This window comes from Bos indicus, chromosome 8, assembly GCF_029378745.1.
Source record: "Bos indicus isolate NIAB-ARS_2022 breed Sahiwal x Tharparkar chromosome 8, NIAB-ARS_B.indTharparkar_mat_pri_1.0, whole genome shotgun sequence".
Classification (NCBI taxonomy): domain Eukaryota; kingdom Metazoa; phylum Chordata; class Mammalia; order Artiodactyla; family Bovidae; genus Bos; species Bos indicus.
In genome coordinates this window covers 6,880,760-6,906,046 of record NC_091767.1, presented here as the reverse complement: position 1 = coordinate 6,906,046, position 25,287 = coordinate 6,880,760, and the positions used below count along the sequence as shown (strand labels likewise).

The following is a 25,287-nucleotide window of genomic DNA, read 5'->3' as shown; positions in this document are numbered from 1 at the left end:
GGGAGATTGGGATTGACATAAAATAGGTAACTAATGAGAACCTACTATATAGCTCAGGGAATTCTACTCAGCACTTTATTGTGACTGAAATGGGAAGGAAATACAAAAAAGAGGGGATATATGTATATGTATAGCTGATTCACTTTGCTATACAGTAGTTGGAGAAGGAAATGGAAACCCACTCCAGTGTTCTTGCCTGGAGAATCCCAGGGACAGCGGAGCCTGGTGGGCTGCCGTCTATGGGGTCGCACAGAGTCGGACACAACTGAAGTGACTTAGCAGCAGCAGCAGCAGAAACTAACACAACACTGTAAAGCAATCATACTCCAGTAAAAATTAATTTAGAAAAAGAAAGCTATTCGCTGGGAGAGCTGACATTTGATACCAAGAAGATTTACTTCTGAGCCTAGTGTATTAATCATTATAATATTTACCTAATAGAATTACTATTTACTTGTATCTCGTAATGTAAGATTTCAAATACTAGGAGAGAAAGTGTAGTGTGGTTCTATAATTATTTACTATGTGACATACATATGGAATTTAAACCACATTTTAATAGATGCTTATTTTCAAATCCAAACGTGGTATATAATTTTACTTGGTCAACAGAATATTTTCCTGCACAATTAATTTAAAGTAGTTAGAATAACATGATACACTCTATTCTAATAATAATAATAAATTTGGACTCCAAAATGTCAAAATTAGTTTTTATATATTTATGAAATAATGATTATGTTTCTATCACTGTTGTGTAAGATTAATACACTGGTATAACATTTAGAAATCACTCAGTAATTATATGACATGCAAAATGATGAAAAAATAAAATTAACTTCTGAAGAGTTTGCAAGCATATATATATTACTACAAAATACATTTCTAGGGAAAAGGAATCATTAATGTCTCTGTCCTAAAATATGATTCTAGGCATGTAAATGTCAATTCAGCTGCCTTATAAAACTTAGGAATGAATTTAATAAATGGGTAGATTTTAGAAATGTGAGATAAAAATATTGATTTTACTCTCATGATGTATTATCTCATTTTTTTTAAAACTCACATATGACCTTTCTACATTTTCTACCTTATAGAAGCAGAGCCAGGAGAACAGGGAAAATCCCATTAATAAAACACATCTGAAACTAACACAAAATTGTTAATAAAAATAAATAAATAAAACAGAAAACCACCCAAAACAAACAAAAGACACTTAGTCTTTAAGTATATCCAAGGAATGACTGGATTTTTAAACTGACTTTAGTAAATCCATTTAACTTTTTTTTTTTTCTCCATAGGCTGCATACACATTTGTTATTTTATACCCTTGTCTGTCTTTGCACATTTTCACATATGATCAGGATTCATAAGGGATTCTCTGGTGGCTCAGACAATAAAGAACCTACCTGCAATGTGGGAGACCTGGGTTCGATGCCTGGGTTGGGAAGATCCTCTGGAGAAGGGAATCACAATCCACTCCAGTATTCCTGCCTGAAGAATTTCATGGACAAGAGGAGCTGGCGGGCTACAGTTCATGGGGTTGCAAAGAGTTGGACATGACTGAGAGACTACTCTTTCACTTCCTTTCAGAATTCAAAAATAATGAATATAATAGGTTGCTGAGCATAGATGGGATACATTGGCTTGAGGAGTTGGGCTTAAATGTCTATTTTCAAAAAGCTGAAGCTGATTGTTTGATAGGGAAGCTTCCCATCACAACGTTCATTTGCAGGCAGGTCAAAACCTAAACTGTGTGGACTGTTAAAACCTAAGTTTCTGGGTTTTCAGAAAATGGTCATTTTTCAGGTATGCTTTGGACTCTGGCTCTAAACCATAGACCTAGACATGTTATTAAACAAAGATAGTTCTGGTTATTCACAGAGAAGGAGCACACTGGACGCAGGAAAATATTTGACTGTGTTGACGGATGACAGTCGATGTTTTCCTTATGTGATTTACAAACAAACTGAAGGCTACTTGATGTCTTTTTTCCCAGCTCATTCTTGGAGCAAAAAGTGTTTCTGGAAGAATCTGCGATTGTTTGTATCAAACTGATCACTAAATCAATCATATAAAGATGAGGAGAGTCAATCAAATCTTATCACATACAGGCAGGCTAAGTCACTTCAGTCATGTCTGACTCTGCAACACAATGGACCCTCCTCTTGTGACCCTCCTCTGTCCATGGGATTCTCCAGGAAAGAATACTAGAGTGGGTTGCCATGCCCTTCTCCAGGGGCATGTCTCTTAAGGGGCCTTCTCTATGTCTCTTAAGTCTCCTGCATTGGCAGGTGGGTTCTTTACCACTAGCGCCACCTTATCACATGCACTGCAGCTTGGAAGTACTCTTAGCATCGCAGAGTACTCCGTCAATAAATTAGTTACAATATAAAAATACATCAGCTTTTAAAAAAATGTCTTACAAATCAGTCTTAAAGGAATAATCAGTTACTTTTCCTGGCAGATATCATCATAACTTGTCTTGTTTTAGTCTTTCCCTATAGACCAGGTGGAGGCAAACTGATGCTAGTCCCATCACTGATGCGTTTGGTGGTAGTTAGGGTGGAGGCACAGACTACAGGACAGCGAGGGATATGGGGCCTGACCACCAGCCATGAAACTGTACTTCTTGGGCTCTGAGCCCTATGCTGGGGGAGGACGGCCCATCCTTGTGGCTTGTGAGATTTCCACATCAATGTGAGTTTTGTGGTAGAAAGTTGAAGTGATCTCTGCTCCATTGTCACTTTGGAAGATACATGGAGCAACTAGAAAGCAGAAAAGTACTCTCTGGTGTGTAACCTCAGCTCCAGTTAGAATATAAGAGTCCCAGTGCAAAAATAATGATCAAGGGAACATATGTATTTGTAACATGCACTTCAAACTCTGAATTTGACCTCATTGCAAGATAAGCAATCTTTGGGTCTAATATTATGGAAGCATATTTTCTGATTGTTTGGTTATTCAATTCTGGTGACTGGTAATTTGGTATGTAAAGAAAGATACATTTTGATATTTGGCAAAACTAATACAATTTTGTAAAGTTTAAAAAAAAATAAACTTATGCTTCAAAAAAAAAAAGAATGATAAAATAGATGAAAACAGATATTGTTTCTCTGAGTATCTCCAGCCTTAGCTATCTTCCATGGAAATGAAGCTTTCTTTAAAATGTTCATTTTACTTATGCTTGTACTAAGTCTGCATGTTTATTTGCTCATTTCAAAATTTTATAGTCATAGATAGTACTTACCTACTGTGTACAAATACAACACAAACACATGGTTGTCAATCTTTGTCACTCTGTACCTTAGTCAAGGCTATGGTTTTTCCAGTGAGAGTTGGACTATAGAGAAAGCTGAGCACCGAAGAATTGATGCTTTTGAACTGTGGTGTTGGAGAAGACTTTTGAGAGTCCCTTGGACTGCAAGGAGATCCAACCAGTCAGTCCTATAGGAAATCAGTCCTGAATATTCATTGGAAGGACTGATGTTGAAGCTGAAACTCCAATACTTTGGCCACCTGATGCGAAGAGCTGACTCATTGGAAAAGACCTTGATGCTGGGAAAGATTAAGGGCAAGGGGAGAAGGGGACGACAGAGGATAAGATGGTTGGATGGCATCACCGACTCAATGGACATGAGTCTGGGTAAACCCCAGGAGTTGGTGATGCACAGGGAGGCCTGGCGTGCTGTGGTTCATGGGGTCGCAAAGAATTAGACACAACTGAGGACCGAACTGAACTGAACCTTAGTCTGGAACCTATAAGCAAGAATTTGATTGGAATCTTTGACTTTTCTTTCATTAATAACTGCTGCTGCTGCTAAGTCACTTCAGTCGTGTCCGACTCTGTGTGATCCCACAGACGGCAGCCACCAGGCTCCCCCGTCCCTGGGATTCTCCAGGCAAGAACACTGGAGTGGGTTGCCATTTCCTTTTCCAATGCATGAAAGTGAAAAGTGAAAGTGAAGTCGCTCAGTCATGCCCGACTCTTAGCGACCCCATGGACTTCAGCCCACCAGGCTCCTCCATCCATGGGAGTTTCCAGGCAAAGTACTGGAGTGGGGTGCCATTGTCTTCAACTATGAAAGATCTAATTGGAAAATCTCATAAGTCAAATCTTAAAGTATTACTGGCAATAACATTCCTTTATTATTCCAAAACCACCTTTTATTTTTACTACTTCACCAGTTTCATAGAACCTTTGTGATATATTAAATATGAGAAAATGGGGCTTTATTGTAAACAATACATATGTTTATTTTTACAGAATAGGCAGCTTTCAAGAAAATTTTACTAAATGCATTCTGGATGCTAATGGACACCTACTAAAAGAAGTGATTCTAAAATATTTTATTCTGAGTGTCCAATAGCAATTCAGTATTTTATTCAAGAAAGTAAAAATAGAATGAAACAGCAAAATATAAGCTTGATAAAAGTATGCTCTTCTGTGGCCTTTTCTTTGGAGGCATGTAGAAACATGGGCAAAGCCTCAGAACTAGAGACTGTTGGTGGTAATGACTGAGGATTGAGGGGTATGGAAATCTCACAAGGATGTCAGCAGTTTTTGCTATAATTCAGAGTACTCTTGCCTGGAAAATCCCATGGATGGAGGAGTCTGGTAGGCTGCAGTCCATGAGGTCACTAAGAGTCAGACACGACTGAGCGACTTCACTTACACTTTCCACTTTCATGCATCGGAGAAGGAAATGGCAACCCACTCCAGTGTTCTTGCCTGGAGAATCCCAGGGACGGGGGAGCCTGGTAGGAGGCCGTCTGTGGGGTCACACAGAGTTGGACACGACTGAAGTGACTTAACAGCAGCAGTAGCGGCGGCAGAGAAGCCGAAAGACTAACACATACAATTCAAAGCGTTTAAAAACAGGCCTTTTCCCCTCTTTCTTTCTTTTGTCACAGGATTACAGAGTGAATATTTTTCTTCGTCAGAAATGGAACGACCCGCGTCTTGCATACAGTGAATACCCTGATGACTCCTTAGACCTAGACCCTTCCATGTTGGATTCCATTTGGAAACCTGATTTGTTCTTTGCCAATGAAAAGGGAGCCAACTTTCATGAAGTGACTACAGACAACAAATTGTTACGAATTTTCAAGAATGGGAATGTTCTTTATTCAATAAGGTGAGCATTTCAGGGAAACAGAGTAGTGGTTTGTTTGTTTTTTAGCTTTTAGTGAGTGTTTTGAAATGTTTGAGTAAGTGCTTTCATTGTTCCACTTAAGTTCCTATGATATATCATTTCCCAAATATATTTAATCAACTTTAAGACACCAAATTCCAGATCCAGGAACTATATGAGTGATTCTTGGAAATCCACTTTTTAAAATAAATGGCCTGGGTTCTTACATCAGCCAAATTGGTGGGTGGTTTAAAGGTAAATTGAATGTAGTTTGAATCATATGTTGTGATTACATTTTTATGTATGCATACTTCCTTTAAATATTTATACAGGAGGTAATATTTAGGTTTGCTTCTCTGGGATCCATTTCCCATAAATTATTTATCAGGTGTATGTATTTTTTAAAGATGTCCTTGAACTTCTGTGGTCAATCTTTAGAAAAAGATCTAATTTACATTTTGGTTATTTACTATACATTTCTCCAAAGACCATGTAGCCTTTCAAAGCTAATACCAAAATATAGCAATAATATCAAAATATAAACATTAATAGTAACATTTCTTGACAGTTGAACTTTGAAACTCATTCAAATTCAGCTTTGCTATTTATACCTAATATCAAATAGGTATAAATTCAGTAAATAGGTACTTACACTAATCTACCTGAAGAATTGTGCTCCATATGAAAAAATTCTAAAATAAAATGACTGTCTTATTTAATTTTATCTTAATTTACCTCAATTTTCTTAAATTAATTTATCTTAATTTTCTCTTAATTTATCTTGATTTTCCATAATTAGTTTTAGTGACTTAGTTAATTTTTTTTGAAAAGAACAGAAGGTTAGGATCAGAATTCATATCATATTTCTCAGAAGACACAATATACTCTATTTATAGCAATAGTCAATTGCTTCAAAAATATGTGTATCACCAGTAACATATTTTAAAAGTATCAAGGTAAACTAGGCATTGGATCTATAGCCTGAAAGTTAATTCCTTAGATTTTTACCTCTCTATTTTCTATTTTTTAACTTTTATTCTCACCAGGAATGGGTATATTTGATTTTGAGTTCATCTGCCCAATATCAGGGATAGTTGTTATTTTTTCCATGAAATAATATATAATAGAAATAGCAGGAATGAAAATTTAATCTTAGTACCTTAGTGATTTTGAAAACATTTTTATACAAAGCTGTTTTGTAAATCATGCTAATTCTTTATCTCAATATATATATGATTTTCATATTTTTTATTCCATGTTAAAAGAGGAAAGAACTAGTGAACTCTAAGAATAATAAAATTACACATTCTAAACAACAGAAACGATAGACTGGGGGCCAGTGGAGGACAGAGCCTCAGGGACCTGTGGCAGTATAACAAATGATCTAACATTCGTGTCATCGGAGTCTCAGATGGAGACAGAGAATAAGGTATAGAGCTGCAAAAAATATTAAAGGAATTAATGGCTGAAATGTATATATTTTGCAAAAGGCATAGATCTACAAATTCAAGATACTGCCTAAATCCCAAAGATATTAATACCAAATCACATCACACGCAAACTTCTGAAAACTAAATAAAAATACAGATAATATCGAGAGCAACAAAACCTTACCTGTAGGGGAAAAACAATGGAAATGATAGCTAATTTCTGATCAGAAATCATAGAAACCAAAAAGAAGACATGCATTTTTCAAGTGCTGAAAGAAAGGAACTGGTATCCCTGGAATCTTGTTGTTTAGTTGCTCACTTGTGTCTGACTCTTGAGGACTCCATGGTCTGAAGCACACTAGGCTTCCTTTTCTCCCGGAGCGTGCTCAAACTCCTGTCCATTGAGTTGATGATGCCATCCAACCATCTCATCCTCTGCCACCCTCTTCTCCTGCCCTCAGTCTTTCCTTTCATCAGGGTCTTTTCCAGTGAGTCAGCTCCTTGCATCAGGTGGTCAAAGTACTGGAACTTCAGCTTCACTATCAGTTCTTCCAATGAATATTCACGGTTGATTTTCTTTAGGATTAACTAGTTTGATCTCCTTGCTATCCAAGGGACTCTCAAGAGTCTTCTTCAGCACCACAATTCAAAAGCATGAATTTTTCAGTGCTCAGTCTTCGCTATGCCCCAACTCTCACACCCATAGATAACTACTGGAAAATTCATAAGTTTGACTATACGGACCTTTGTACCTGGTGAAGGGCTTCCCTGGCGACTCAGTTGGTAAAGAGTCTGCCTGCAATGTGGGAGAGCTGGGTTCCATCCTGAGGTCGGGAAGATCCCCTGGAGAAGGAAATGGCAGCCCATTCCAGTATTCTTGCCTGGAGGATTCCATGGATAGAGGAGCCTGGTGTCAAAAAGAGTTGGACACGACTGAGTAACTAACACTTTCACTTTCACCTGGTGAAAATATCTTTTAGGAATGAAGGGGAAATTGAGACATTCTTGGATAAAGGAAAATTAAGAGAATTTGTCACAAATAGACCTCATGGCACTGCTGCTGCTAAGTCATGTCAGTCATGTCTGACTCTGTGCGACCCCACCAGGCTCCTCTGTCCCTGGGTTTCTCCAGCCAAGAATACTGGACTGGGTTGCCATTTCCTTCTCCAATGCATAAAAGTGAAAAGTGAAAGTGAAATAGCTTAGTCGTGTCTGACTCTTCACGACCCCATGGACTGTAGCCTACCAGGCTCCTCCGTCCATGGGATTTTCCAGGCAAGAGTACTGGAGTGGGTTGCCATTGCCTTCTTCCCCTCATGGCATTAGTGGTAAAGAATCCGCCTGCCAATGCTGGAGATGTAAGAGAGGCGAGTTCGATCTCTGGGTTAGGAAGATCCCTTGGAGGAAGGCACTTCAACCCACTCCAGAATTCTGGCCTAGAGAATCCCATGGACAGAGGAGCCTGATGTGTCACAGTCCATAGCGTTGCAAAGAGAGTGGGGCACGACATGACTGAAGTGACTTAGCAGGCAGGTAGGTGGGCAGACCTCCCCTGAAAGTACAGCTAAAGGAAGTTTTCTAAACAGAAAGGAACCAATAAGAGAAGAAACATTGAAGCATCAAGAAAGAAGAAAGGAAACTGTCATCAGAAATATGAGCAAATATAATAGACTTTTCTTCTCCTCTTGAATTTTCTAAATTATGCTTGACAGTTGAAGCAGGAATTATAACATTGGTGTAAGGGAAAATGCCAAATAAGAAATAAGAGAACTTTTTACAATTACATTGGCAGAAATTAATGAGATGTAATATTTAGTGCTAATACCCTTTGACTTTGTAAATACCCTTTGTCTAATACCCAGATGACTTTGTAAAATGATTTGTTGGGTTATACAAAAATGTAAAATACATTTATCCTTCAACCCAACAATGCTGCTTCTAGGAATTTATGTTATTTATGTGTTCATGTGTACAACAAGACACATTTACAAAGATACACACTGTACCACTGAAACAGCAACAAAAGACCCTGGATATTTGCTAATGAGAACAAGGCAGAACAAAATGATAGCCCCAAATCATGAAATACTCTGCAGGATCTAGAGCTAAATGTATTCGTAAGAAAATGCCTTCAAAATATCCTTAGGGTTAGAAATGTTTCATGCTTATTTTTATTTAAAACATTCTCTATATGTAACATAAAAGTGTATGTAAAAATACACATATATCTGGGGGGAGTTGGACAAACTGGGAGAGCAGTATTGACATATATACACTTACCATATACATGGATAAAGTAAGTAGCTAGTGGGAAGCTGCTGTATAGCACAGGGAGCTCAGCTCCATGCACTGTGATGACCTAGAGGGCTGGGGTGGGGGAATTGGGAGGGGGCTCCAGAGGGAAGGGATGCATGTATACATATGGCTGACTCGTGTTGTTGTACAGCAGAAACCAACACAACACTGTAAAGCAATTATCCTCCAGTTACAAAAAACAAATTAACATTGTTCTCTTAACTGAAAAAAAGTAAATAAAATATAAAAAAATACACATATATCTAATTCCATACAAGAAGTTTAGAAGGATACCCACAATTTGTTAAAAATAACCAATTATGGAAAAGAACCTTAGAATTTAGGTAGAAATAAAGGTGAGCTATAAATTTCCCCATATGTAAGTTTATATTATTTGAATTTTTTAGTAAGAGTTATATTTTACTTATGAATTAAATACATATATTTTAAGTGACAGAGGCTTTTAACCTGAAATCATGATCCTTGGCTCCTCTGTGATGTGGCTTTGTGATGGTTATCAGGGGATCCATAACAGGTATAAACAAATCGAATTTACTTCTTTTCCTGTTAACTTGAAAATAAACTTTGTGGAAGATATAATTTGAATTGCAAGAATATATCACCAAGTAGCTTGGAAAATCATTTTGCAAAATTGTAATATCTAGATTTGTTGAAATAACAATGTGTGTGTTTTATTGTATCCCGTACGATTATGCCTATTTACTTGTTTATATCAAGTCTTAATGGACTTGGAAAATGGTGCCATCCATTATAAATTGCCCACATTTCTTCTAATATTTTGAGAAAAGTTATAGAATAATTCAGAATTGCATCTTTCTTCTTTCAGTATGAGTTCAGATGAAACAGATGATGTCTCTTGGCATCTAGTTTTTGTTTGCTCTATCCTGGCTCACATGATCAAAGACTAAATTCATGTTTTTTTTCAGTTGTTTTTGGAAATTTCACAGGACTTTGAAATTTCAAATGGCAAGCAGTTTCTTTGTTAACAAAAGTTGTGCTCGGGAAAAAAAATCTTGTTCGATTTACAAATGGAGCACCTGTGATGTTTCATGAGCGATCTGCATTCTTGCTTGTTCAAAGAAAGAAGAATGTCCTGGCAAACTCGACCTGTTGAACTTAAAATTTCTCTGTACTTCCTGCTTAAAGCCACTAAAACAAAGAAATAAACTGAATAAGGAATGAAATGACATTAACACACAGGAAGATGAAAGGAATGGGAAATAAAAGTGACAGATGAGTGATGACGAGATATTTTAGGAGGCTTGAAAATGAATGCACTTGTGAAAACTGACTTCACAGAGATAGCTAAAACCTAAGACAAAATGGGGGAACCTAAAAGGAAGAAATAATATCCTCAAATTTTTAGAAATTTGAGGTAGCTAGGATATCAGAAAGAGGGGACTAGAAAGGAAATTAAAAAACAAAGAGTTGAGGGACTTCCCTGGCAGTTTAGTGGTTAAAAATTCACCTTCTGGTGCAGGGAGTGTGGATCCAATCTCTGGTTGGGGAGCTGAAATCCCACATGCCTCTCAGCCAAAAAACCAGAGCATAAATGACAGAAGAAGTATTGTAACAAATTCAATAAAAGACTTTAAAAATGGTCCACATCAAAAAGTCTTTAAAAATTAAAAAAAAAATAATCTGATGTAAACTTTACAGGAACAACAGTGAGCCCTTTATCCTCACTTTCGTGCCCATGTTTCTCAGACTAGGATCTACTTTTATGCCTTCTGATCTGGGCAGAAAGCAGGAGGACAGAAAACTCCAACAAGGTTGTTCCAAGAGCTTCTGGAGTAGGGACTACAGGCACAGCTGGGTCTGTCAGAAGCATCACATCAAGAAAATGAGGGTACAGTGAGGTCTGCACACTGAATGCTGATAGCCTGTTCTCTGTAGAATGTCTAAGAGGAAAGGTCTACAGACAACTGGGGAACCACCAGTGAAAAATCTGAGCAGCCACCCTGTGATGAATGAATCATGCCATAACTCAATGAATCATCTTTTGCTCATTGAATTCCAACTAGTTTTATTACCTCATTCTTAAATATAAACAGACATTGGAGGACATCCTATAATAATAACAGTAATTAAAAAAAGAAGCAGAGGTCAGAATAAACATGCAGAGGAAATAAAGAGCAAAAAGAAGAAAATTAAAGAAACAAAAAGAGAAAAAAATTACTCAAGAGAAAATGCCAGAAGCAGAAGAGACCATGAAAAGAAATCTCTGGACAGAAATGAAATAGGAGACTTTCAGGAAAGGAGAAATGAAGTCATTCAGAGCATAGGAAAGTACAGATAGTAAACTGAAGTGGAAAAATCATTAGTGGAATATTTGAAAGATGAAATGGAGAAATCTGCCAAGAAGCAGAATCAAGATACTGAGAAATAGGAAATAGGAAAGAAAGGATATGAAAAGCAGAGTATCAATACAGAGGTTCAATATCTGACTTGAAAAGAAATAGAGACTTCCATGAAAAATAAGGAAGAGATCCACTGTCTGGTCTGTTTAATCATTGAGAAGGACTTGGTTCTGATAAGGAGTTTGTTGAGTTTGAAGTAATAGTAGGGAATAGAAACTGAAGTGATCATTAAAGTAAGACAGTTATTAACACTAGGGAAAACAAACACTATCCAAGAGCTGTAATTATGGCAAACAACTAACCTTAACTATGAACACTAATTGCATATTCACAACATGTAAACACTGAATATTAATTTCACTGTTAATTTTTACATACCTAAATTTTGAATTCTGCTGGAATGTTAAGTGTACAGAGAGTGTGGTATAAGGGAAGTATATTCTTATTTTCCTTTGTAGCAAATTAATAGGAAACTTCACATATTTTAAAAATCCAGCATAGCGTGATAGCAATTTAGATACAGAATACAAGTCCCAAACAGATTTCCAAAGAAGGCTGCCTCTGAGGAGCTAGAACTGAACTGGGGGTAAGGATGGGTGGGGCAAAGCTCTTTTCCATATGTTTTATGTAATTGTCAAGCTTCTAAATGCCATCCATGAATTACATTGATAAATTTTAAGTAAACTATATTAATAACTTCTATTATAATTTTTAATTATGTTGATAATTTTTCTTTTCTTTTTTAACATGATTTTTACTCATTTACTTGCAAGAGAAGAATTCTGCATTTATGTCAAAATTAAAAAAAAAATTGGAGTATAATTGCTTTACGACTGTGTTAGTTTCTGCTGTACAACAAAGTGAATCAGCTGTATGTAAACATACATTCCCTCCCTCTTGGAGTGAAATGCTTTTCAAGCAAAGGTGTTGGGACAAGACACATGATTTTGGATTGTCAAGTTTGGGATTTGACTTTATTCTACTTATAAAGTTAGCTTATTATGTACTTCATGGGTGCTGACTGCCAACGCAGGTCTCTGGGATCAGAGACAGAGGAATGAAGTACTCACTGCAGCCAAGCAGCAGGCGCCTCAGCACATTTGCCCAACTTCTGCATGGTCCTCAGGTCTCGTGGGAAGAATACAGCAGACACAGATGGACACAACACATCCAGGGATCTGCCACACAATTGTGGAACACTGAGATTGGGGAATCCACTGCTTTCATAGCAAGCAGCAAGCAAGCCTTCTCTTTGTCCATGGGAATGTGCTCTCATCTCTCAGAATGAGCAGCTACACAGACAACCCTGAGAAATAAATGGTTCACGAGAAAGTATCATCAGGGCCTTCCATTCTCAATAGACCCAACAGGAGGTAAATTTACTTACTGGCTGTGGTTTGGGACAGTTCTCTTTACCTGTGAAAGGCTCATGACAGAAGATGAGATAGTTAGATGGCATCAGCAACTCAATGGACATGAGTCTGAGCAAACTCCAGGAGACAGTGAAGTAAAGGGAAGCCGGTGTGCTGCAGTCCATAACAGGAGTTAGTGACTGAGCAACAATACTTATTATTATCACTCTTTCTTTGAAATTTGGTTGTGAAAAGAATTAAAGATTACTTATACAATATGTACTTATTTTTTGAAATTAGTCATTAATTTTTAAATAAAAAAGCAAACATTTCAATTGATGCTTTTAAAAGTTTTTCTAAAAATTTATTTTTAATTGAAAGATAATTACTTTACAGAATTTTGTTGTTTTCTGTCAAACATCAATACGAATCAGCCATAGATATACATATGTCCCCTCCCTCTTGAACATCCTTCCTATCTCCCTCCCCATCCCATCCCTCTAGGTTGATACAGAGCCCCTGTTTGAGTTTCCTGAGCCATACAGCAAATTCCCATTGGCTATCTATTTCACATATGGTAATGTAAGTTTCCATGTTACTCTTTCCATACATCTCACGCTCTCCTCCCCTCTCCCTGTGTCTGTAAGTCTGTCCTCTGTGTCTGTTTCTCCATTGCTGCCTTGCAAATAAATTCATCAGTACCACCTTTCTAGATTCCATATACATGCATTAATATGTGATATTTCTCTTTCTCTTTCTGACTTACTTCACTTTGTATAATAGGCTCTAGGTTTATCTACTCCATTAAAGCTGATTCAAATGCATTCCTTTTTATGGCTGAGTAATATTCCATTGTGTATATGTACCACAACTTCTTTATTCATTCATCTCTCAATGGACATTTAGGTTGTTTCCATGTCCTAGCTATCGTAAATAGTGCTGGGATGAACATTGGGGTACATGTGTCTTTTCAATTTTGGTTTCCTCAGGGTATATGTCTAGGAGTGGGATTGCTAGATCATATTGTGGTTTTATTCCTAGATTTTTAGGGAATATCCATACCATCTTCTGTAGTGGTTGTATCAGCTTACATTCCCACCAGCAGTGCAAGAGGGTTCCCTTTTGTCCACACCCTCTCCAGGATTTATTGTTTGTAGACTTTTTGATTATGGCCATTCTGACTGGTGTGATGTGATGCATACCTCATTGTAGTTTTGATCTGCATTTCTCTAACAATGAGCAATGTTGAGCATCTTTTCATGTGTTTGTTAGCCATCTGTGTGTCTTCTTTGGAGAAATGTCCATGTAGGTCTTTCCCCCACTTTTTATTGGGTGGTTTGTTTTTCTGATATTGAGTTGTATGAGCTGCTTGTATATTTTGGAAATTAATCCTTTGTCAGTTGTTTCATTTGCTATTATTTTCTCCCATTTTGAGGGTTGTCTTTTCACCTTGTTTATAGTTTTCTTTGCTGTGCAAAAGTTTTTAAGTTTAATTAGGTCCCACTTGTTTACTTTTGTTTCTATTTCCTTTACACTAGAAGGTGGGTCATAGAAGATCTTGCTTTGATTTATGCCATCGAGTGTTCTGCCCATGTTTTCCTCTAAGAGTTTTATACTTTCTGGTCTTACATTTAAGTCTGTAATCCCTTTTGAATTTATCTTTGTGTAGGGTGTTAGGAAGTGTTCTAATTTCATTCTTTGTTGATGCTTTTTAAGATGCTGTTTACTCAAGGAAAATTGATTTACAATGCCATAAAATATATGTTGTAAGGATGTTTTGGTGTGTTTGGTTACGTACAGTCTTTTGAAGAGGCCCATAGCTTATATCAGCTTCTTAAAGTGACCATTAACAAGACTGAGATTGCACAGGTGATGGGTTAATAAGCTTTATGATCATCTCTAGAATCAGAGGACAACAAAACTCCAACTAGAACACTAGTTCCAATCTTCCATCTGGTGTTCTAACAATCTGAAACCCTGCGAGTTATTTCCTTATTTACTCTTTATAGAATTTTTCTTGACGAAATGTCAAATCACCCAAGTAAATATGTAAAATCCATGGGCAGCTTTCTTCTATTTTCTAAAGTTTAATGACTAAGTTTCTTTTTGAACAAACCACATGTGTCTTTTACTTTAATAACTCATAGTGTATGAAAATCATCATTTTTATGTTACATAAATGCACACTTTCAAAGTCATAATAATTAGAGAACTCATTTTTTTTAAACTTTATTTTATTTTTAAACTTTACAATATTGTATTAATTTTGCCAAATATCGAAATGAATCCGCCACAGGTATACCTGTGTTCCCCATCCTGAACCCTCCTCCCTCCTCCCTCCCCATACCCTCCCTCTGGGTCGTCCCAGTGCACCAGCCCCAAGCATCCAGTATCGTGCATCGAACCTGGACTGGCAACTCGTTTCATACATGATATTATACATGTTTCAATGCCATTCTCCCAAATCTCCCCACCCTCTCCCTCTCCCACAGAGTCCATAAGGCTGATCTATACATCAGTGTCTCTTTTGCTGTCTCGTACTATGAGGTACTATTTCACGCCAGTCAGAATGGCTGCGATCCAAAAGTCTACAAGCAATAAATGCTGGAGAGGGTGTGGAGAAAAGGGAACTCTCTTACCCTGTTGTGGGAATGCAAACTAGTACAGCCACTGTGGAGAACAGTGTGGAGATTCCCTAAAAAACTGGAAATAAAACTGCCTTATGATCCAGCAATCCCACTGCTGGGCATACACACTGAGGAAACCAGAAGGGAAAGAGACACGTGTACCCCAATGTTCATCGCAGCACTGTTTATAATAGCCAGGACATGGAAGCAACCTAGATGCCCATCAGCAGATGAATGGATAAGAAAGCAGTGGTACATATACACAATGGAGTATTACTCAGCCATTAAAAAGAATACATTTGAATCAGTTCTAATGAGATGGATGAGAACTCATTTTCATGAAAAGCATTCTAATGCCCTTGAAAGGCAGTAGACTTAAAGGTTAAGGGCACAGAATCTACAGCCAGACTCTCAGGTCTATTGATTCAGCTCTATCAATTTCTGCTTTACATATCAGGAGAGTTAAGTCTTAATCTCCTCATCTCTAAGTAAAGGTAACATCACTTACCTGTAAATTCATACTAAGAAATAAATGAATTAAGGCATATATGAAATATTTAAAATAGTGCCTACCACACAGTAAGCAAAAAGCATTACCTAGTATGATATTACAGATAATATTTCAATGCTTATAGTTGAGGCAATTGTCCTTATAACAGTACATTTAGAAATATTAAAAACTAATAAAATGCTTATTGTTTGCAAATAAAGCCTAAAGTTGCATCAAAAAGCCTTTTTACAAAATACTTCAGTTAATGGTTGGGACCACATACTCTGGGCAAACAAGCAATGCTTGTTTGAAAATTGGTAATACCTTGATTTTAATGAGGTGAATTATTTAAAATAGATTACAGTCATGGTCTTATTTTTTTGACATTGCTGCTTAACTAAGCCAAGATGTTTTAAGGGAAAATGAAAGAAACACACATCCTGTTTGCGTGTCTTGTTTCAGAAAAGAGAACTCCATGTCCTCTCTTACACAGTATTTCCTAAACAGTAGAATGTGATTAATTACATCTTGATTTAGTTTTCTTTTGATGTGGTCAGGACAAATCTTTAATTTATATGTTTTAATAAAGAAATGCAGGATCACACTCACCAAGATGACACATTTTTTCATCCCTGTGCTGTTAAAGAAGCTATTGTATTATACCTTAAACAAAAAGAAAGTCAACAAATAGATTTTTATTCAGGGTATGATTTATGACAGAAATCCTACAAACAGTGTTTTTCATTGCCAAATAATTCCTTCCAAGTATCTTTTTTTTTTTTTAAAGAATTATGCAATGTCTATTTTTTTTTACACCAGAAAAATAGCAAAGATATGAATTTGACATCACATGCATGGTGAGAGCCTGGAAAAGATTCTAAGAATGCTATTTACTTCCATACAAAAGGTCACAGAATTAATTCTCTAAGCCAATATTTGAAACTGGCTGGCTAGAGAGTCTTGGATGTTTGGGAAATTAATGAGTGTACGTTCAAATTGTACTTGTGCATACACTTCTAATAAACCTTTTCACAAGACAGAGAACATTGTGTCCAGCAGATTTTACAATTGCCTTTTGAAGAAAGAATTTTGCAGATGGACAATATCACACTTGCAGGATCACTTAACCTAGCTGATTTAGGAGAAAACTTGCTTTTGAAGATTCAATTCTGTGTGGATTCTTTTAGTGTGCTATGGACTCTAACTTGAGTGAATTGTCAGATGATCCCCTGGGACTCTTAAAAAGTCAGCAGCTTCACCCTCTGTCAGCTTATGCCTCTCAAATGATGTCACTGGGACCTTACCAAGAGTATTTATCGTCAGATGTACATCATTATAGCTTTATGTCTATGGCCTACATAAAAATGCTACTTCAGAGAATGTGGTTGCATTTAGTAGAGCTGATGGCTATTTTTTGCTAAAACTTAATTTTTTTAATAAGTGATTTAATTCTGTCATCTTTGTGTGCATACTGTATAATTTGGGGGAGGAGGAAATGGGGAGGCCTGGGGTAGTGAGAATGCGCTGCTGCTACTGCTACTACTAAGTCACATCAGTCATGTCCGACTCTGTGGAATCCCATAGACGGCAGCCCACAAGGCTCCCCCGTCCCTGGGATTCTCCTGGCAAGAACACTGGAGTGGGTTGCCATTTCCTTCTCCAATGGGTGAAAGTGAAAAGTGAAACTGAAGTCACTTAGTTGTGTCCGACCCTCAGCGACCCCATGGACTGCAGCCTTCCAGGCTCCTCCGTCCATGGGATTTTCCAGGTCAGAGTACTGGAGTGGGGTGCCATTGCTAGTAATCCTTAATAACTAATGTTGATTGTTTACTAGGTGTCAAGCACTTGATTGAGCATTTCACAGATTAACTAATATATTGCTCACAACCTGTCTCCAGAATAGGTATTATTATTATTACCTTCCTTTTGGAGACGTGAAAACTGAAATAGAGTGAAATGACATAATTGGAGACCATAAATTCTTTGGTCACAGAGTTTAGATGAATGACTCAGCCTAGGATATCCACTAATACACTTCATTTCATTGGGAAAGCTTTAAAAAAAAGGGACTGGCTAGAGAGTTCTTAGGAAAGAACTTCATTTGAATAAATTTGGATTTATTTGGATGTGGGCTTCTTTTTCTCATATCCAGAAACTACAAACTCTTGGTAATCCATGAAGATAGGTAATCCCTGAAGTCATGTACTCTTTAAAGGAAAAAAAAAAAAATTCGAGTAGTAAATTACCTGGAAAGTCAACATTATAATACATTCTGAAATGAGGAAAAGTAGGGTTCACCATCATGTCATCTCACTTTGTGTGAAGTCCCATCAAAAGTTTGTTTGCTGAACACAGAATATGTCACACATGTTTGAGAGGGCTATTTTGTGGACCTAATACAATGTGGTGAAATGCTCTAATTCCACAACAGGGAAGCCCTAATAATGAGAATTTTGGAATCCTCTAGACCAGAGTTTTTTTCCACTGGATGTTCACTGAGAAGATCTTCAGTGTAGTTAAAAAGACATTAAAAGATGTCTCATGAAATTATTTTCTGGCACTCAGCCTTTTCACATCCAGATTCCAAACCTTGGATCTATTGGGTTGGCCAAAAAGTTCGTTTGGGTTTTTCTGTAACATCTTATGGAAAAACCCAAACGAAGTTTTTGGTCATCAGTACTTGCCTCAATGATGTTGTCTCTATGATTTGGGGGAATTTTGTCTTTTGGCCTTTGGTATTAATTTTATAAAGCTTACTCTCAAATATCTTTTTTAAAAGGGTCTTTTCTGGAAATAGAGACCACTCTTAGATATCTCCAGTACTATCTAAAGGAAAGCATAAATATACAAATAAATAACTGTGATTAGATGTTTATATATACAGCTTTTCTTCCCTCCAAAACCAGATTTATTTAAAGGATACAGTTATTTCACACTATATATACAAGCTGGAGAAAATTTTCTTGAGTAGATGTTAGCCATAACCAAAACAGCATTGTTTTCCATTGTATCCTGAACAATAGAATGTTAATATGATATTATGCTGTTGCTGCTGCTAAGTCGCTTCAGTCGTGTCTGACTCTTTGCGACCCCATAGACGGCAGCCCACCAGGCTCCCCTATCCCTGGGATTCTCCAGGCAAGAACACTGGAGTGGGTTGCCATTTCCTTCTCCAATGCATCAAAGTGAAAAGTGAAAGTGAAGTCGCTCAGTCATGTCTGATGATATTACAAATTTCTTTATAAAATGATTACTTTGAATTCTTTCAGGTTGACATTAACACTCTCCTGTCCAATGGATCTCAAGAATTTTCCAATGGATGTACAAACATGTATAATGCAACTGGAAAGCTGTAAGTAAGAATAACACAAGTTTTCCTGAACATTTTTAAAAAATAGTAGATACAGATTTCTCCCGGAATACTCACTGAATATCATTCTCAGAATACCATCTCACCTTCCTTCTCTCAGAATTCCCTTATACTCTTTCTCATGGATAATGAAATCAAACCCTCTCTCACTCAGATATCCTTTCACCAAACTTCTCAAAGTAATTCCTGTTATCATTCTTCTAAAAATTACCTCTGACTCTTTCAGAATTCTGCAGACCCTCTTCTTTCTCTCAGAATTTCCTCAGACTCTACTTACTCTCAGAATTCTCTTGGAATCTCCTTCTATCTCTCAGATTTCCCTGACTCTCAATCTTTCTCGCAGAATTACATAGAATCTCATTCTTCACAATAATATCTCAAATCTCATTTTCTCAAAATTCAATTTCAATTTCAAGGTGTAAAAATTCCCTCATACTCACCTATAAGCAGGATTCCTTTCACCAAAGGAAACCTGACAGACTGAAATAAATATAAAATTCCTTCACTCAGAATTCCCTCCTACAAACTTCACTCAGAATTTATTCAAAAAAGTCCTACTTTCTCTCACAAATCTTTCATTCTGTCAGATTTCCCTCGAAGAACAGTCCTTCTTTCTGTCAGAAATCTCCTATCTCTCAGGTTCCCCTAGAAGAGACCTTCTGTCTGTCTAAAGACAGAAAGACAGAAAGAAATCTCCATCTTTCTGCCAGGTTTATATAAAATAACTTTTATAGATATCTTCTTTCTATCAGGTTTCTATCACAAAGAAATCCTTCTTTCTGTCAGAAATCTCCTTTTTTTCCTATCATGTTTCCATTAAAGAAAAGTCCTTCTTTCTGGCATATCTCTTCTTTCTATCAGAAAGGGTTACCCTGATATTCAGTTGGTAAAGAACCCTCCTGCAATGCAGAAGACCCCGGATTGATTCCTGGGTCAGGAAGATCCGCCAGAGAAGGGATAGGCTACCCACTCCAGTATTCTTAGGCTTCCCTTGTGGCTCAGCTGGTAAAGAATCTGCCTGTAATGTGGGAAACCTGGGTTTGATCCCTGGGTTGGGAAGATCCCCTGGAGAAGGGAAAGGCTACCCACTCTAGTATTCTTGCCTGGAGAATTCCATGGATTGTATAGTCAGTCCATGGGGTTGCAAAGAGCTGGACACGACTGAGCAACTTTTACTTCTATCAGAAAAGTCCCTCCTTTTGTCAGAAATTGCCTTCTTTCTGTCAGGTTTCACTCACGAAGGAAACCTTATTTCTGTCAGAAATCTTTCAGTCAGCTTTCCTCAGAAAAGTCCCTCTCTCAGTCAGAAATCAGCTTTTTGTCAGGTTTCTCTCACAGGAAAAATCTTTCTGGACGAAAACTTCTTTCTTTCAGTATCCCTCAGAAATATTCTTTCTGTCAGGATTCTCTCCCAGAAAAGACCTTCCTGTCAGAAAACTTCTTTTCATCAGGTTTCCCTCAGAAATGTTCTTATTTGTGTCAGGTTTCTCCCCACTAAAAAAAAAACACATTCTTTCTGTCAGAAGTCTCCTTCTGTCGGGTTTTCCTCAGAAATGTCCTTCTTTCTGTCAATAAAGACCTTCTTCCTGTCTGATATCGCCTTTCTGGCAGTTTTCCCTCAGAAACATCCTTATTTCTTTCTGTCAGAAATTCTTTCTGTCAGGTTTATCTCCCAGAAAAGACTTTCTATCAGAAATCCCCTTCTTTGTGTGAGGTTTCCCTCAGAATCATTCTTTTTATTCTGTCAGAAATTGCCTTCTTTCTGTCACATTTCTTTCCCAGAAAAGACCTTCTTTCTGTCCAATATCTCCTTCTTTCTGTTAGGTTTCCCTCAGAACACCCTTCTTTCTGTCAGAAATCTCCATCTTTCCATTAGGTTTCCCTCAGAAACATCCTTCTTTCTGTCAGAAAGTGCCTTCTTTCTGTCAGGTTTCTCTCTGAGAAAAGACCTTTTTCTGTTAGAAATATCCTTCTTTGTGTCAGGTTTCTGTCCCAGAAAAGACCTTCTATCTGTCTGATATCTCCTTCTTTCTGTCAGGTTTCCCTCAGAAATATCCTTCTTTCTTTCAGGTTTCTCTCCCTCAAAACATATTTGGGCAGAAGTCTTCTTTGTGTTAGGTTTCGCTCAAAAATGTCTTTCTTCCTGTTAGATGCCTTATTTTTGTCAGGATTCTCTCCCAGAAAAGACCTTTCTGTCAGAAAACTCCTTTTCATCAGGTTTCCCTCAGAAACATCCTTCTTTCTGTCAGAAGTCCCCTTCTTTCTGTCAGGTTTTTCCCCCCCAAAACACATTCTTTCTGTCAGAAATCTCCTTCTTTGTGTCAGGTTTCACTTAGAAATGTCCTTCTTGCTGTCAGAAATCTCCTTCTTTCTGTCAGGCTTCTTTCCCAGAAAAGACCTTCTTTCTGTTAGAAATCCCCTTCTTTGTGTGAGGTTTCCCTCAGAATTGTCCTTTTTTTCTGTCAGAAATTGCGTTCTTTCTGTCACATTTCTCTCCCAGGATAGACCTGCTTTCTGTCCGATATCTCCTTCTTTCTGTTAGGTTTCCCTCAGAACACCCTTCTTTCTATCAGAAATCTCCATCTTTCCATCAGGTTTCCCTCAGAAACATCCTTTTTTCTGTCAGAAATTGCCCTCTTTCTGTCAGGTTTTGCTCCCAGGAAAGACCTTTCTGTCAGAAAACTTCTTCTTTCCATCAGGTTTCCCTCAGAAACATCCTTCTTTCTTTCAGGTTTCTCTCCCTCAAAACATATTCAGGCAGAAGTCTCTTTGTGTTAGGTTTCGCTCAAAAATGTCTTTCTTCCTGTCAGAAATTGCCTTCTTTCTGTCAGGTTTTGCTCCCAGGAAAGACCTTTCTGTCAGAAAACTCCTTTTCATCAGATTTCCCTTAGAAACATCCTTCTGTCAGAAAGTGCTTTCTTTCTGTCAGGTTTATATCCCAGAAAAGACCTTCTTTCTGTTAGAAATCCCCTTCTTTGTGTCAGGATTCCCTCAGAATCGTTCTTTTTTTCTGTCAGAAATTGCTTTCTTTCTGTCATGTTTCTCTCTGAGAAAAGACCTTCTTTCTGTCAGGTATCTCCTCCTTTCTATTAGGTTTCCCTCAGAAACAACCTTCTTTCTGTCAGAAATCTCCATCTTTCCATCAGGTTTTACTCAGAAATGTCCTTCTTTCTGTCAGAAAGTGCCTTCTTTCTGTCAGGTTTCTCTCTGAGAAAAGACCTTTTTCTGTTAGAAATATCCTTCTTTGTATCAGGTTTCTGTCCCAGAAAAGACCTTCTATCTGTCTGATATCTCCTTCTTTCTGTCAGGTTTCCCTCAGAAACATCCTTCTTTCTGTCAGAAATCACCTTCCTTCCATCAGATTTCCCTCAGAAATGTCTTTTTTGTCAGAAGTTGTCTTCTTTCTGTCAGATTTATCTCCCAGAAAAAAACCTTTCTGTCTGGAATCTTCTTTCCATTAGGTTTCCCTCAGACACATCCTTCTTTCTGCCATTTGTCAGAAATCACCCTTTTTCTGTGAGGTTTCTCTCCTAGAAAAAGACGTTCTTTCTGTCAGAAATCTCCTTCTTTGTGTCAGGTTTCCCTCAGAAGCGCCCTTCTTTCTGTCAGAAATTGCCTTCTTTCTGTCGGTTTTCTTTCCCAGAAAACACTTTCTTTCTGTCAGAAATCTCCTTTCTATCTAGTTTCTATCTGAATTCTCTTTTTTTCCCCTAAAAAATTCTAGAAAAAACATGTAAAAAATTAGTAGATTTATAATAATGCATGATATATATTATTAGTTTTTTAGTTTTTTTCTGACATTTACTGAAAATACATGTTATTTTGCACCTGTTATGGATTGGTATCTGTCTTACACTCTATACACTCTATACTGCTATTTAAAGTAAATTTCAAGCTAGAAATGCCATTTTTGAAGATTAAGACATATCTATTCTCTTTATACTCATCAATGGTAAAATGGATGCTAACTTTGAAAAATATGGTACTTTTTTTTATGAAGTGCGTGCTGGAATCCAAACATTGTCATGTGTTATTTCTCATACACACAACAGAACTGTTGTTATTGTCATGTTTCCACCTGTGTAAATCGTTACTTTGAATATTTTTACCCCAAATTATTGAGGTGGTAAGTACAAAATATGCCTTCTTTCTGTCAAGTTTCTTTCCCAGAAAAGACCTTCTTTCTGTCAGAAATGTCCTTGTGTCTGTCAGGTTTCCCTCAGAAACGTCCTTCTTTCTGTCCAAAATATTAACACATGAAAACTTTAGGTCCTTTTATTTCTTTAAACTTATCTGTTTATTACCCCAAACTTGGTTGGTCGACATTATGTAATATTTTTGTGATCAGATCAGATCAGTCGCTGTCTTGTCCAACTCTTTGCAACCCCATGATACTCCATTATATTTAGAAAAAAGTGCCTGTTTGACATATTCCTTTAGAAAAAAATTGCAGCTGGAACTTCAGAACTGGTGGCATGAGATTCCAGTCCTGTAGGGTGGTGAATCTGCCACTAGAGGGCATGCCTACTTCGTAGGGGGACTTGTTGCCAACACTGCACACTGGTTTTCTCTTAAAGAAAGGAAGTGCAAATACCTATTTCTCTGATAATAAAACTTAGCAGGAAGATAATATAATATCTTCCTGTTAAATTTAAATATATTATATAAGTGGATTAATTTAATTAATATAAGTTAATTAATGTGAATATATTAATTTACTCAATATTTACATTTTATTAACTTAAATATAGGGCTTCCCTGGTGGCTCAGGGGTTAAAGTGTCTGCCTGCAATGCGGGACACCTGGATTCAATCCCTGGGTCAGGAAGATCCCCTGGAGAAGGAAATGGCAACCCACTCCAGTATTCTTGCCTGGAGAATCCCATGGACGGAGGAGCCTGGTGGTCTATAGTCCATGGGTCGCAAAGAGTCGGACACAACTGAGCGACTTCACTTTCACTTTCAACTTAAATATTAGTCACACCCATGGATAAATTACTAAATTAAATGAAAGGAAAACTAAAATTTAGTTTTAATTGGAAGATCTATTTAGCAATAAAAATTGGAGGTTGGAGTTGGGAGTGGGAAGCAATACAGGATTCCTAGCAGTGTTGATTTCTAACTCTACCTTGAAGGCATTCTGAGGACAGGTATCTTTGTTGCAAAATTAGGTACATTGGAGAGTATGGAGGGAAAAAAATCATATGAAAAATAGTCTAAGACAGACTGGTTCCCTAATTATTAATTTAAGAATACTAAATATTATCCAATAGTGAGGAGCTGTGGAAGATTTAGGAGCAAGAACATGAGTTGGTTAATATTATGCTCTTGAAGATTCTCTCATACAGATGAACCAAGTTATTTAAGAAGGTTCCATAATATTCCAATAAAAAGAATGAAAGTAGGAGCAAAGAAGAGCAGTGTGGAAAGTAGATACAATACAGATTGATGCTGTAGAGGAAGCAAAATGTTATCTTTACCTTCTTAGGCTCCTCAGCCTTGGCCTGAAAATTAAGCAGAAATAAAACATGAACAGAAGAAAAGGATACAAATTTATTTAATATAAGTTTTACAGAAGGAAATGAATAGTCAAGGAAGTGGCAAAGCCTAAATTCTTTTATACCAGGTTAAACAAAGAAAAGCGAGAAGCAGTTGTGGAAAAATAATGCTATGTGAGGAAGCCAAAGGAAGATGAGAATTATTTTAACAATATCTCTACAGAATTCTCTTGGCTTTGATCCCCTGTTGAAGAGTGTTTCTTTTTCTCCTAGTACAAGGAGTACAGCTCCTTGGAAGTGTGAGCTCCATGTGAGTACAGCTCACATGGAAGTTTTTAGTCTACTGTTTTCAGAAAGAAAAGGAGAGATTAGAATGCCCTTCTCACACCTGCTGTTTTTCAGGTGCCTTTAGCTTAAAATCATTCTTCTGCCGAAGTGGCATATTTTGGGGGTACATATTCCACTGTTTTCATTTACTTCAATACAGTTCAGTTCAGTTCAGTTCAGTCGCTCATTCGTGTCCGACTCTTTGCCACCCCATGAATTGCAGCACGCCAGGCCTCCCTGTCCATCACCAACTCCCGGAGTTCACTCAGACTCACGTCCATCGAGTCAGTGATGCCATCCAGCCATCTCATCCTCTGTCGTCCCCTTCTCCTCCTGCCCCCAATCCTTCCCAGCATCAGAGTCTTTTCCAATGAGTCAACTCT

General features: G+C 37.4%; 1 protein-coding gene across 1 annotated transcript in view; it reads left to right on the top strand.

Annotated features, from left to right (window-relative positions):
* GLRA3 (glycine receptor alpha 3) overlaps positions 1–25,287 on the top strand; it is a 142,189-nt gene that overhangs the window by 42,426 nt on the left and 74,476 nt on the right. Inside the window, exons 2-3 of the mRNA XM_070794385.1 lie at positions 4,915–5,138; positions 18,980–19,062. Of these exons, the coding sequence (XP_070650486.1) occupies positions 4,915–5,138; positions 18,980–19,062 (307 nt within the window). The remainder of the gene's footprint in view (positions 1–4,914; positions 5,139–18,979; positions 19,063–25,287) is intronic.